At 50.7% G+C, this 14,256-nt stretch overlaps 1 protein-coding gene across 1 annotated transcript; it reads left to right on the top strand.

Annotated features, from left to right (window-relative positions):
• The first annotated feature begins 6,990 nt into the window (after nucleotides 1-6,990).
• Nucleotides 6,991-12,766, top strand: LOC140820710 (uncharacterized). Its single transcript, XM_073181032.1, has 4 exons — nucleotides 6,991-7,101; nucleotides 7,276-11,124; nucleotides 11,400-11,684; nucleotides 12,422-12,766. The coding sequence occupies exons 1-4, from the start codon at nucleotides 6,991-6,993 to the stop codon at nucleotides 12,764-12,766; spliced, it is 4,590 nt and encodes a 1,529-aa protein (XP_073037133.1).
• Nucleotides 12,767-14,256: the final 1,490 nt, after the last annotated feature.

The following is a 14,256-nucleotide window of genomic DNA, read 5'->3' as shown; positions in this document are numbered from 1 at the left end:
TATTTTGTTCTTTTGTCTATGCTAGATGTGACTATGTTCAGCGTAGGGATCTTTGGGCTTCTTTGCTTTTGGTTAAGCCTGTTTTGGGTCCCTGGCTGGTTGGGGGCGACTTTAATGTCGTCCGTGATGCGTCTGAGTGCTTGGGTTCCCGTGGTGGTAGGTTGCTCCCCATGGAGGAGTTCAACACTTTTATTCTTGATTCTGGATTGATCGATGCTGGTTTTGAGGGGTCTTCGTTCACTTGGACGAATAAGACCGTTTGGAAGCGGTTGGACAGGGTCTTGGTTTCTGTTGATTGGGGAGATCATTTCAGCTCGATTCGGGTTGAACATCTCGCTCGTACTGTCTCGGATCACTGTCCGCTTTTGGTCACCGCTCCTGTTTTTGCCCGTGGGCCGAGCTCGTTTCGCTTCCAGCGTATGTGGGTTAGGCACCATGGTTTTTTGCAGACTGTGAGGCTTAATTGGAATCTGCCTTGCACTCTGAGTGGCATGCCTCGGCTTTTTGCCAAGATGAAGCGTCTCAAGCATCACCTCCGGTGGTGGAATCGGGATGTTTTTGGTAACATATTTGATAGGCTCACTGAGGCCGAGAGGGCTGTTCATTCAGCTGAGACTGTATGTGAGGCTGACCCTTCTGATGCGAATTGGACTTTACTGTCCGATCGCAATGAGGATCTGGCCCGTATCACCGCCATGGAGGCGGATTTTTGGAAACAGAAAGCGGCTTGCCATTGGCTTGAGGATGGTGAGCGGAACACCAAACTCTTCCATAACATGGTGAGGAAAAAGCGCGTTGCGAATAAGATTTTCCGCATTTGGGAGAATGGGGTCTGCCTGACGTCTCAGGACTTGATTCAGCAGTCAGGAGCCTTGTTTTTCCAGGACCTTCTTACCGGGGAGCCCTCTGCGCTCGATTGCCCTGATTTTTCGGGTTTTCCCTCGGTCATCTCAGCTGTGGAGAATGATGGTATTGCTGCGATTCCCTCTTTGGAGGAGGTCCGCGCGACCGTTTTCTCCATTCACCCTGATAGCGTTGCTGGCCCTGATGGCTTTTCCTCGGCGTTCTTTCAGCATTGCTGGGAGATTGTCCATCAGGATGTTTTTGGTGCTGTCCTTGATTTTTTCCAGGGTTCTCCTATGCCTCAGGGCTTTACCGCCACCACGATCACTCTTATTCCCAAAGTCGAGGGTGCACGTGCCTGGTCGGACTTCCGTCCGATCAGCCTGTGCAATGTCACGAACAAAATCATCTCTAAGCTGTTGTACTCTCGGTTGAGGGATGTGGCGGAGAGACTTGTTTCCCCGAATCAGAGTGGCTTCGTTCCGGGTCGGATGATCTCGGATAATATTCTCCTTGCCCAGGAGCTCACTCACAGCATTACTCTCCCCACTCGTGGTGGTAATGTCATATTGAAGTTGGATATGGCCAAGGCCTATGATCGGGTCCAGTGGCATTTCCTCTTCGACGTTTTGAGACATTTTGGTTTTTCAGAGCGTGTCGTGGCTTTGGTTTCGGCCTGTATTTCCCATTGTCATTTCTCCGTGAACATCAATGGTTCGCTATCGGGGTTTTTTGGTTCCACCAGAGGCCTCCGGCAGGGCGATCCATTGTCTCCCCTTCTCTTCGTTTTGGGGGCGGAGTATCTTTCTCGTGGCCTTGACCGCCTCTACCTGCAGCATCCTGCGCTCAGGTACCGTTCTGATTGTGATATTTTGATTTCCCATCTGGCTTACGCTGATGATGTCATTATTTTTGCCAGTGGTGGGACTCGTGGTATGCAGCGCCTTGTTGATTTTCTGCATCAGTACGAGAACTGTTCGGGGCAGCGGGTGAATGCTGCCAAGAGTTCTTTGATTTTGCCTCCGAGGTGCTCTGGGCGCCTCCGCTCCCGGCTTTTGCGCATCACTGGGTTCGCCGAAGGTCAACTGCCCCTCAAGTACCTCGGAGTTCCCCTTTATCGGGGTAATCGCACATGCTCCCTTTTTGAGCCCCTCCTACAGTCTGTTCGTAGGAAGTTAGAGGGTTGGGAGATTCGGACCCTTTCCCCGGGGAGCCGCATGACCCTGATACGTAGCGTGCTCCTCTCCATGCCGATTTATCTGTTTCAGGTGGTTCAGCCACCTCTGGCTGTCATGGAGAAGCTTGAGCGGGTGTTTAATGCCTTCCTCTGGGGGTCGAGACCCTTGGATAGGAAGTGGCACTGGGCCCGGTGGTCCCGGGCTTGCCTCCCCGTGCTTGAGGGGGGTCTTGGATTCCGCAGATTGAAAGATCTTGTGGAATGCTTTTCTATCAAATTGTGGTTCAGATTTCGGCAGGGCTCCTCTCTATGGGCCAGATTCCTTTTCCGGAAGTATTGCCGGCTGGATGCCCCTGCCTGTGTCCCCGCCCCTGGTTCTATTTCCCCCATTTGGCGTCGTCTCCTTAGGATCCGCCCTCGCACGGAGCCTGGCATTCGCTGGCGAGTTGGTCTCGGAGATGTTTCCTTTTGGGATGACACTTGGTTTGGGGACGTTCCCTTGTCCTCCCGGTGTGTGGTCCGCGGGGGCCGTGATGTTCGGGTCTCTCATTTTCTTTCTGAGGGGTCCTGGGATTTTGATCGCCTCTGTGCGGTTGTTGCTCCTTCGGTTGCCGAGGAGATTGTCTTGATTCCTGTTCTTTCGGGTGACCCTGATCTGGCACGATGGATCCATAGCTCCGATGGTGCTTTCTCTGTTAGATCTGCTTGGGAGCTGATCCGTCAGCGTGCTCCGTCTTCTGATATATTCCGCCCGTGTTGGGGGAGCTGGTTGAGGCCTACCATGTCGTTCTTCCTCTGGAGATTCTGGCATCAATGGCTCCCAGTTGATGAGGTGCTCCAGCGCCGGGGTTTTGCGTTAGCCTCGAGATGTCAGTGTTGTGATATGTCTGAGACATTCACACACATATTCATTCGCAGCCCGGTTGCTCGGTCTGTCTGGCACTTCTTTGGCGCCGTGTTTCGGGTTCGTATTCCCGACACTGAGGATTTCAGTTTGTTCCTCAGTGCGTGGAAGAGAGATTTGGTCTGGTCCCGGGGGGGCCATGTGCGGGAGTTTCTTCCCTGCATTGTCCTGTGGTTCCTTTGGACTGCGCGGAACGATGCTAAGCACCGTCATCTTCCCATCTCTGGGGAGACGGTGAAGTTTCAGATTTTGTCTTACCTGCGTCTCGCCCACTCTGCGCGTACTGTCAAGCCCAGACATTGGCTAGGTGTGTTTCAAGTGGCGAGATTGCTGGGTATTTCGGTTGCTCTCCACAGATTTCATAGGACGGCGATTGTTCGCTGGCTGCGGCCGCCGTCCGGGTGCTTCAAGCTTAATGTGGATGGGAGCGCGCGTGGTACATCTGGGGACTCCTCTGCTGGTGGCGTTGTTCGGGATGATTCCGGGAGGGTCGTGCTCTCATTCAGCGAGTTCATCGGAGCTGGGTCTTCTCTCCGGGCTGAGCTTTGGGCGGTTTGGAGGGGTCTTCTCCTTTGTTCTGATCATTCTTTCTTCCCTCTTTGGATCGAGCTTGATTCTCTGATTTCTATTCAGCTCATTCGTTCCCGTCGATGTTGCTGGGGTCTTGATCACATTATATCCAGGATTCTGGTCCTTTTGAGGGGGCGGTCTGTTCATATTTCGCATATATTCCGGGAGGGTAATTCGGTGGCGGATGCGTTGGCGGCGAGGGCCCATACCCTTAGGCACTTTACCTTAGAGTTAGGTCCCTCCCTCCCTAGGCACATTTCCATACTTGCACGTTCGGATACCTCCGGACTTCCCTACCTGAGATATCGATGTTCTTAGCCGCTTGCAGCCCATCCCTTCTCTTGGATCCATTTCTTCGGTATTTCTATATGTATATGTATATTTTTTCTTTGCAGGTACTGTTACTTAGGGGGTTTCTCTTTTCCCCGTTTTGCCAGTCTGGTGTGAGTGGGCCCAGACACTCGCACACTACATGTTTGGTCTCCTCGGGATTGGGTGGGCTCTCGCACTTACTCTCTTGGTGCTCTTCTTTGGCCCTCTCATATTCCCTCGGAGCGCTATTTCTGTTTGGGCCTCTCTTTGGTCCACTTCTGGTCCCTGGCGGGCGTTTACTGCAGTTTCTCCTTGTCCGCCGTCTCAGTTCTTTTACAGGATTTTACTGGATGTCGTGGTGGTTCCAGGGATTCTTTCCGGACGATCCTCTTCATTGTTATGATACCTTCGTCAGATTTATACTTCAGATACTGGATCCTTTTTGTTCTGGCTGGATTGCGATCTTCATTTTGCTCTTATATCGTCATTGTACAGTGATTTCCTGGCCTTATCTTATTTTGACTGCTGGGATTCATACAGTTACTCGGTTTCAGATTAGAGTCGTTTTGACAGATTGGATTCTTCAGGGTGATGGCTTAGAGATGAGAATTTCTCCATGGATTCTGCACTCATCTCCCAGTTATCATTTGGTCTTCTTCGGCGTGTTGACTCTTAGCGCAGCTCGTATTTGATTAGTTTCTGGCGCATTTTTGTCGTAGTCTAGGGTTATTTTGTTTTGTATTTATGTCCCTAGGCTACTTGGTATTTATGTTTCTACTGCTTTAGCCTTTTTGAGGAGGTCTTGGTTTAGTCCCCCTCCTCTCTTAGGTTTTATTTCTGCTGTTACTTTTTATTTTGTGGATATATACAGGTAGGGGTCTGCCTAACCCCCCCGCATCCGGCGGTGTTTTCCGGTAAAAAAAAAAAAAAAAAAAAAAAAACCCTAAACCCTAAACCCTAAACCCAAAACCCTAAACCCTAAACCCTAAACCCTAAACCCTAAACCCTAAACCCTAAACCCATTTGACCCCAAAAAATTTTCTCTCAAAAAACACACAGTAAAAGGTGCGAAAAAACACACTAAAATTCGACACTATTCACGCCCTAGCCACTGCCATGCCGCCGCCGCCGGATCCCGGCCGGCCAACCACACCATCTGAACCGCCTCATCACGGCGACCAACATATCCAAAAATCAGACCATTCCATGCCCGATTGCCTCCCCAAATCGCCGACTGAAATCTCGAAAATTCCGGCCAGTTTTCTCGCCGACTTCATCCACCTGTTCCGATCGACGAACATAAATATACCACTAGATTCGCCTCTTCAAGGCGACCTTTGTGCTAAAAATTCAGGTCGATCGGATACCATTTGCCCCTCCGATTTTAGCTCCAAAGTCGCGACGCCACTGTTCACTGCGTCGCCTTTCACGTTTCAGTCTACGGCGTCCGATTCCGGTAACCTTTGTTCAAACGGGACCCCGATCTGGAAAGCCCACTCACAGACGATTCCAATGACACCTGAATTAGCCCGAACGGTGTTCTCCTCCGGCGTTAATTTCAGATCTACGATTCCCGCCTTGGACGCGCAGCACACGTCCCACTCTTCTTCTGATTCCGGCGTCGTCCCGGCGATATTTATTCAATCAAACTTCACCAATTGATCTTCTGGACATGGGTAAGAGTCCTAGTATCTTCAATTTCTGAAAAATCGATCGTGATCGGAAACGCCCAAATTTCAATTTCCCCTCAATTTCCGGCTACTGTTCATTCCGATTTGACCCCTCCGCCAGTCCGGTTCTGCTCCGGTTGGTACCGGTTCTGTGCTCATCACGCCGGCGCCGTCCCACGGTGGTAATTTGGCCGGAAAGTCAACGGTCAACGGTCAACGGTCAACAACTCGGGTACGGCTTCTAAATCTGACCCTCGTGCGAAAAAGACGTTTCCAATCTCATTTAGGGATGCTCTGGCTCCTAATTCCCCTCGTTCGGGGAAGAATGGCTTTGGAGATGTCGTCAATGCTATGGAAGAAATGCCCCCACCGACTCTTAAGGATGGGAAACCGGGTATTTTCTTCCCGGATGAGGTAATGTCTTCTTTGACCGAGCCTTTTAAGTTTTCTTTAGTTGGGAAGATTTCTGGTAATAGATCCTTAGTCACAAACTCGGAAATTTCTGCGGTTTTTGCTCGTTTGGGATTGAAGCGATCTTTTGATTTGAGGTTTTTGCCTCGGGGTTTTCTGATCCTCTCACTTCATTGTGAGGAGGATTATGCGTTTTTTTGGACGCGTGGACAGATGATGGTGGGACCTCTCGGGATCCGTTTCTCCAAATGGACCCCGGAATTCAATCTACAGGAAGAATCTCCCATCGCCCCTGTTTGGGTGCGTCTCCCGGGTTTGCCTATTCACCTGTTTAACAAGAAAAGTCTTTTTGCCCTTGCTAAGATTTTGGGCAACCCGGTGAAAATGGATGACTTTACTGCTGAATCATCTCGAGGCGCTTTTGCTCGAGTCTGTGTGGAGTTGAATGTGTTGGAACCACCCGTTAAGCAAATTTGGGTGGGCTGGGGTGATCATACCCAGGAGATTGATGTTGTTTATGAGAAAATCCCTGGGTATTGCTTGGATTGCAAAATGTTGGGTCATTCGACCGACGTTTGCTATTCTCATGGTAAAAATCCTAAACCTGCTCGATCCAAGCCTGCTGATCGAGGGCCTCCTCAGCCGGAGGCGCCTCCTGCTCAGGCACCACCTGAGGGTGCAGCCCCTGTCATTGTCCCGGGACCACAGCCCCAGCTTCATGTCAATGGCCATGGTCCCCGGCGTAGACAGAGACGGAGGCCTGTTCGTCAGGCTCTCCCGAGGGATGATCCCCTTGCTTCGAACTCTTTCGGAGTTCTTTCACATTTGCAGGAGACAGAGGTTGGCTCTGAGGAGCTTGGATTAGGTGTTCCTGATCCCTCTGTCGGTTTGAGCTCTCATCAGGAGGCCCCTTCTTCTGACCGCCCTGCGGTCACGGTGGCTGAGGACGATGAGAGTGTTCCTTTTGTGGACTGCGTGGATGACCTTGGATCTCCACGCCCGGATGTGGTGACTGTGTTTGTCCCCCCGGAGGCTTTGTATTGAAAATCATAGCAGTCCACTCGGTCCCATCTTTTCCTGCATCCCCTGCTGATGCCACTTCTATGCTGGACGAGTTGATTGCTCGACAGGGACCCCCTACTCTCGAGATGATTCCCAGTCACATGTCGGCTGATGATCCTGATCAGGATTTTGATCGACATTCTGTGTCTGGAGTTAGTTGTGGGTCCGAGTGTAGTATTCTGGACACTGACATGTCCAACCCCAGAAAAAGACCTCAGGATGATGGTCGGCGATCGCATAAAAAGCGATCGGGTCCTTCTTCCACCCGTTCCCCATGAATTGCTTAATCTGGAATATCCGGGGACTTCGCGAGTTCGGAGTCCCAGCAGAGGCTTCATGCCTTTGTGAAGGAGAAAAAGATTAAGGTTTTAGCTGTTTTGGAGCCCATGATTGATCTGGATCCGAGATTCATGACTCGCCGTTTGGGGTTTTCTGGAGTCATTTCTAATCTCTCCGGTCATATCTGGGTATTTTTTGCTGCTGATGTCAGGGCGGAGTGTGTTTTTGATCATGCTCAGTTCCTTCACATTAGAGTCTCTGCCTCTTTCTTACCGACAGAGATATTTTGTTCTTTTGTCTATGCTAGATGTGATTATGTCCAGCGTAGGGATCTTTGGGCTTCTTTGCTTTTGGTTAAGCCTGTTTTGGGTCCCTGGCTGGTTGGGGGCGATTTTAATGTCGTCAGGGATGCGTCTGAGTGCTTGGGCTCCCGTGGTGGTAGGTTGCTACCCATGGAGGAGTTCAACAATTTTATTATTGATTCTGGTCTTATCGATGCTGGTTTTGAGGGGTCTTCGTTCACTTGGACGAATAAGACCATTTGGAAGCGGTTGGACAGGGTCTTGGTTTCTGTTGATTGGGGAGATCATTTCAGCTCGATTCGGGTTGAGCATCTCGCCCGTACTGTCTCGGATCACTGTCCGCTTTTGGTTACCGCTCCTGTTTTTGCCCGTGGGCCGAGCTCGTTTCGCTTCCAGCGAATGTGGGTTAGGCACCATGGTTTTTTGCAGACTGTGAGGCTTAATTGGAATCTGCCATGCAGTCTGAGCGGCATGCCTCGGCTTTTTGCCAAGATGAAGCGTCTCAAGCATCACCTCCGGTGGTGGAATCGGGATGTTTTTGGTAACATCTTTGATAGACTCACTGAGGCTGAAAGGGCTGTTCGTTCAGCTGAGGATGTCTGTGAGGCCGACCCTTCTGACGCGAATTGGACTTCCCTGTCCGATCGCAATGAGGATCTGGCTCGTATCACCGCCATGGAGGCGGATTTTTGGAAACAGAAAGCGGCTTGCCATTGGCTTGAGGATGGTGAGCGGAACACCAGACTCTTCCATAATATGGTGAGTAAAAAGCGTGTGGTGAATAAAATTTTCCGCATATGGGAGAATGGGGTTTGCCTGACGTCTCAGGATTTGATTCAGCAGTCGGGAGCCTTATTTTTCCAGGATCTGCTTACCGGGGAGCCCTCTGCGCTCGATTGCCCTGATTTTTCGGGTTTTCTCTCGGTTATCTCTGCTGTGGAGAATGATGGTATTGCTGCGATTCCCTCTTTGGAGGAGGTCCGCGCGACCGTCTTCTCTATCCACCCTGATAGTGTTGCTGGCCCTGATGGCTTTTCTTCGGCGTTCTTTCAGCATTGCTGGGAGGTTGTCCATCAGGACGTTTTTGGTGCTGTTCTTGATTTTTTCCAGGGTTCTCCTATGCCTCAGGGCTTTACCGCCACCACGATCACTCTTATTCCCAAAGTCGAGGGTGCACGCGCTTGGTCGGACTTCCGTCCGATCAGTCTGTGTAATGTCACGAACAAAATCATCTCGAAGCTGTTGTACTCTCGGTTGAGGGATGTGGTGGAGAGACTTGTTTCCCCGAATCAGAGTGGCTTCGTTCCGGGTCGGATGATCTCTGATAATATCCTCCTTGCCCAGGAGCTCACTCACAGCATTACTCTCCCCTCTCGTGGTGGTAATGTCATCTTGAAGTTGGATATGGCCAAGGCCTATGATAGGGTCCAGTGGCATTTCCTATTTGACGTTATGAGACATTTTGGTTTTTCAGAGCGTGTTGTGGCTTTGGTCTCGGCCTGTATTTCCCATTGTCATTTCTCTGTGAACATCAATGGCTCTCTCTCGGGGTTTTTTGGTTCCACCAGAGGCCTCCGGCAGGGCGATCCATTGTCTCCCCTTCTCTTCGTTTTGGGGGCGGAGTATCTCTCTCGTGGCCTTGACCGACTCTACCTGCAGCATCCTGCGCTTAGGTATCGTTCTGATTGTGATATCCTGATTTCCCACCTGGCTTATGCTGATGATGTCATTATTTTTGCCAGTGGTGGGTCTCGTGGTATGCAGCGCCTTGTCGATTTTCTGCATCACTACGAGAACTGTTCGGGGCAGCGTGTGAATGCTGCCAAGAGTTCTTTGATTTTGCCTCCGAGGTGCTCTGAGCGCCTCCGCTCCCGGATTCTGCGCATCACCGGGTTTGCCGAGGGCCATCTGCCCCTCAAGTACCTCGGAGTTCCCCTTTATCGGGGTAATCGCACATGCTCCCTTTTTGAGCCCCTCCTACAGTCTGTTCGTAGGAAGTTAGAGGGTTGGGAGACTCGGACCCTCTCCCCGGGTAGCCGCATGACCTTGATACGTAGCGTGCTCCTCTCCATGCCGATTTATCTGTTTCAGGTGGTTCAGCCACCTCTGGCGGTCATGGAGAAGCTTGAGCGGGCCTTCAATGCCTTCCTCTGGGGGTCGAGACCCTTGGAAAAGAAGTGGCACTGGGCCCGGTGGTCCCGGGCTTGCCTCCCCGTACTTGAGGGGGGCCTTGGATTCCGCAGATTGAAAGATCTCGTGGAATGTTTCTCTATTAAATTATGGTTCAGATTTCGGCAGGGATCCTCTCTTTGGGCGAGATTCCTTCTACGGAAGTATTGCCGGCTGGATGCTCCTGCCTGTGTCCCCGCCCGTGCTTCTATTTCCCCCATTTGGCGACGTCTCCTCAGGATCCGCCCTCGCGCGGAGCCTGGCATTCGCTGGCGAGTTGGTCTCGGAGATGTTTCCTTTTGGGATGACACTTGGTTTGGGGACGTTCCTTTGTCCTCCTGGTGTGTGGTCCGCGGGGGCCGTGATGTTCGGGTCTCTCATTTTCTGTCTGAGGGGTCCTGGGATTTCGATCGCCTTTGTGCTGTTGTTGCTCCTTCGGTTGCCGAGGAGATAGTTTTGATTCCTGTTCTTTCGGGAGAGCCTGATCTGGCTCGATGGATCCATAGCTCCGATGGTGTTTTTTCCGTGAGATCTGCTTGGGAACTGATCCGTCAGCGTGCTCCGTCTTCTGATATTTTCCGCCCGCGTTGGGGGAGCTGGTTGAGGCCTACCATGTCGTTCTTCCTCTGGAGATTCTGGCATCAGTGGCTCCCAGTTGATGAGGTGCTCCAGCGCCGGGGTTTTGCGTTAGCCTCGAGATGTCAGTGTTGTGATATGGCTGAGACATTCACACACATATTCATTCGCAGCCCGGTTGCTCGATCTGTCTGGCACTTCTTTGGCGCCGTGTTTCGGGTTCGTATTCCCGACACTGAGGATTTCAATTTGTTCCTCAGTGCGTGGAAGAGAGATTTGGTCTGGTCCCGGGGGGGCCATGTGCGGGAGTTTCTCCCCTGCATTGTTCTGTGGTTCCTCTGGACTGCGCGGAACGATGCTAAGCATCGTCATCTCCCTGTTTCTGGGGAGACGGTGAAGTACCAGATTTTGTCTTACCTGCGTCTCGCCCACTCTGCGCGTACTGTCAAGCCCAGACATTGGCTGGGTGTGTTTCATGTGGCGAGATCGATGGGTATTTCGGTTGCTCTCCATAGATTACATAGGACGGCGATTGTTCGCTGGCTGCGACCGCCGTCCGGGTGCTTCAAGCTTAATGTCGATGGGAGCTCGCGTGGTGTATCTGGGGACTCTGCTGCTGGTGGCGTTGTTCGGGATGATTCCGGGAGGGTTGTGCTCTCATTCAGCGAGTTCATTGGAGCTGGGTCTTCTCTCCGGGCTGAGCTTTGGGCGGTTTGGAGGGGTCTTCTCCTTTGTTCTGATCATTCTTTTTTTCCTCTTTGGATCGAGCTTGATTCATTGACTTCTATTCAGCTCATTCGTTCCCGTCGATGTTGCTGGGGTCTTGATCACATTGTCTCCAGGATTCTGGTCCTTTTGAGGGGGCGGTCTGTTCATATTTCACATATATTCCGGGAGGGTAATTCGGTGGCGGATGCGTTGGCGGCGAGGGCTCATACCCTTAGGCACTTTACCTTAGAGTTAGGTCCTTCCCTACCTAGGCACATCTCCATACTTGCTCGCTCGGATTCCTCCGGGCTTCCCTACCTGAGATATCGATCTTCTTAGCTGTTTGCAGCCCTTCCCTTCATTTGGATCCATTTCTGCGATCTTTATATATGTATATGTATATTTTTTCTTTGCAGGTACTGTTACTTAGGGGGCTTCTATTTTCCCCCGTTTTGCCAGTCTGGTGTGAGTGGGCCCAGACACTCGCACACTACATGTTTGGTCTCCTCGGGATTGGGTGGGCTCTCGCACTTACCCTCTTGGTGCTTTTCTTTGGCCCTCTCATATTCCCTGGAGCGTTATTTCTGTTTGGGCCTCTCTTGGGTCCACTTCTGGTCCCTGGCGTGCGTTTACTGCAGTTTCTCCTTGCCCGCCGTCTCAGTTCTTTTACAGGAGTTTATTGGATGTCGTGGTGGTTCCAGGTATTCGTTCCGGACGATCCTCTTCATTGCTATGATACCTTCGTCAGATTTATACTTCAGATGCTGGATCTTTTTTGTTCTGGCTGGATTGCGCTCTTCATTTTGCTCCTCTATCGTCATTGTACAGTGATTTCCTGGCCTTATCTTATTTTGACTGCTGGGATTCATACAGTTACTCGATTTCAGATTAGAGTCGTTTTGGCATATTGGATTCTTCAGGGTGATGGCTTAGAGATGAGAACTTCTTCATGGATTCTGCACTCATCTCCCAGTTATCATTTGGTCTTCATTGGCGTGTGGACTCTTAGCGCAGCTCGTATTTGATTAGTTTATGGCGCACTTTTTGTCGTAGTCTAGGGTTTTTATGTATTTATGTCCCTAGGCTACTTGGTATTTATGTTTTTACTGCTTTAGCCTTTTTGAGGAGGTCTTGGTTTAGTCCCCCTCCTCTTTTAGGTTTTATTTCTGCTGTTACTTTTTATTTTGTGGATATATACAGGTAGGGGTCTGCCTAACCCCCCCGCATCCGGCGGTGTTTTCCGGAAAAAAAAAAAAAAAAAAAAAACCCTAAACCCTAAACCCTAAACCCTAAATCCTAAACCCTAAAACCCTAAACCCTAAACCCTAAACCCCGTTTCCGGAGGGTCAAGTCACTTCTCAGTAAGATAGCAGTAGAGGAGACTGTTGAGGCAGGTCATCCGTATAAATCATTTTTCCCTCGTCTTAGTTCGTCTCAGGCCACAGCTACGGTTGATGTGATGGATTCTTCTGTCACAGCTGTTTCTGTACCTGTGGCTGTTCCAGTTCAGATGGTTGAGATCGCTCCTATTGTTCCTGATCCTCTGGGTGATTCTTCAGCTTCTATTATCTTGCCTGTGGATTCCCATGTTTCGACTGATTGTCCTGAGTTTGCGATGAGTACAGTGAGTGTGGACGGGGTCACAGATGTGGTTACTTCTTCTATGCAGGAGTGTTTATCTTTACCGCTTCCGGGACGTACGCGGTCTCAGCAGCGGCGTTATTATCGTCAGAAGTTGGCTCAGGCGAGTTCGCCATATGAGCGTCCTCATGATCCTGGCTGATATTGTTTGCTTCCGCCTTTCTAGGCGTTAGGTGGTGAGCGTTCACTGCAGAGTTCTCCTTGCTCACCCTTTTTGTTTACTTTGTCTGATGTATTCCGGGGCGACTGCTGTTTACTTTCAAGGTTGCTCTGTTGTAGTATGTCGTCTATTTTGTTATGATGTTATGCTGGTCTCGCTTTTGTTGCGGAGGTCTTGGCTTAGTCCCCCTCCCATCAGGCTTTCTTTGTACTGCTCTTTTGTTGTATATAAATAAATGGTTGTTAAAAAAAAAAAAAAAAACCCTAAACCCTAAACCCTAAACCCTAAACCCTAAACCTAAACCCTAAACCCTAAACCCTAAACCCTAAACCCTAAACCCTAAACCCCTAAACCCTAAACCCGAAACCCCTAAACCCCTAACCCTAAACCCCTAACCCTAAACCCTAAACCCCAAACCCCAAACCCCAAACCCCAAACCCCAAACCCCAAACCCCAAACCCGAAACCCTAAACCCTAAACCCTAAACCCTAAACCCTAAACCCTAAACCCTAAACCCTAAAAGCTGCTTGCCACTGGTTAGAGGATGGTGAGCGGAACACCAAACTCTTTCACAACATGGTGAAGAAGAAAAGGGTGGCGAATAAGATTTTCCGCATCTGGGACAATGGGGTATGCCTGACGTCTCCTGAGTTGATTCAGCAGTCGGGAGCCTCGTTTTTCCAGCATTTGCTTACTGGTGACCCCTCTGCGCTTGCGTGTCCTGATTTTTCGGGCTTCTCCTCCGTTATTTCTGCTGTGGAGAATGAGGGTATTGTCGCGAGCCCTTCTTTGGAGGAGGTTCGTGCGACCGTCTTCTCCATACATCCTGATAGTGTGGCTGGGCCTGATGGCTTCTCCTCGGCGTTCTTTCAGCATTGTTGGGAGATTGTTCATCAGGATGTTTTTGATGTCGTCCTGGATTTTTTCAGGGGTTCTCCCCTCCCCCAGGGTTTTACCGCCACCACTATCACTCTGATCCCCAAAGTCGCGGGTGCACATGCTTGGTCGGACTTCCGTCCGATTAGTCTGTGCAATGTCACGAATAAGATCATATCTAAGCTGTTGTACTCTCGGCTGAGGGTTGTGGTGGAGAGACTTATTTCACCGAATCAGAGTGGCTTCGTTCCGGGTCGGATGATCTCCGATAATATTCTCCTCGCCCAGGAGCTCACTCACAGTCTCACTCTCCCCACTCGTGGCGGTAATGTTATCCTGAAGTTGGATATGGCCAAGGCCTATGACAGGGTCCAGTGGCCTTTCCTCTTCGAGGTTTTGAGACACTTTGGTTTCTCGGAGCGGGTTGTGGAGATGGTCTCGGCTTGCATATCTCATTGTCATTTCTCCGTGAACATCAATGGCTCTCTCTCGGGGTTCTTTGGTTCCACTAGAGGCCTCAGACAGGGCGATCCCTTGTCCCCCATGCTTTTCATTTTGGGGGCGGAGTACCTATCGCGCGGCCTTGATCGCCTCTA

Source organism: Primulina eburnea, unplaced genomic scaffold (genome assembly GCF_022965805.1).
Source record: "Primulina eburnea isolate SZY01 unplaced genomic scaffold, ASM2296580v1 ctg1404_ERROPOS492791, whole genome shotgun sequence".
In the NCBI taxonomy this organism is placed as follows: Eukaryota; Viridiplantae; Streptophyta; class Magnoliopsida; order Lamiales; family Gesneriaceae; genus Primulina; species Primulina eburnea.
Note: the sequence above shows the minus strand (reverse complement) of the source record. Positions and strands in the feature narration are given on the sequence as shown.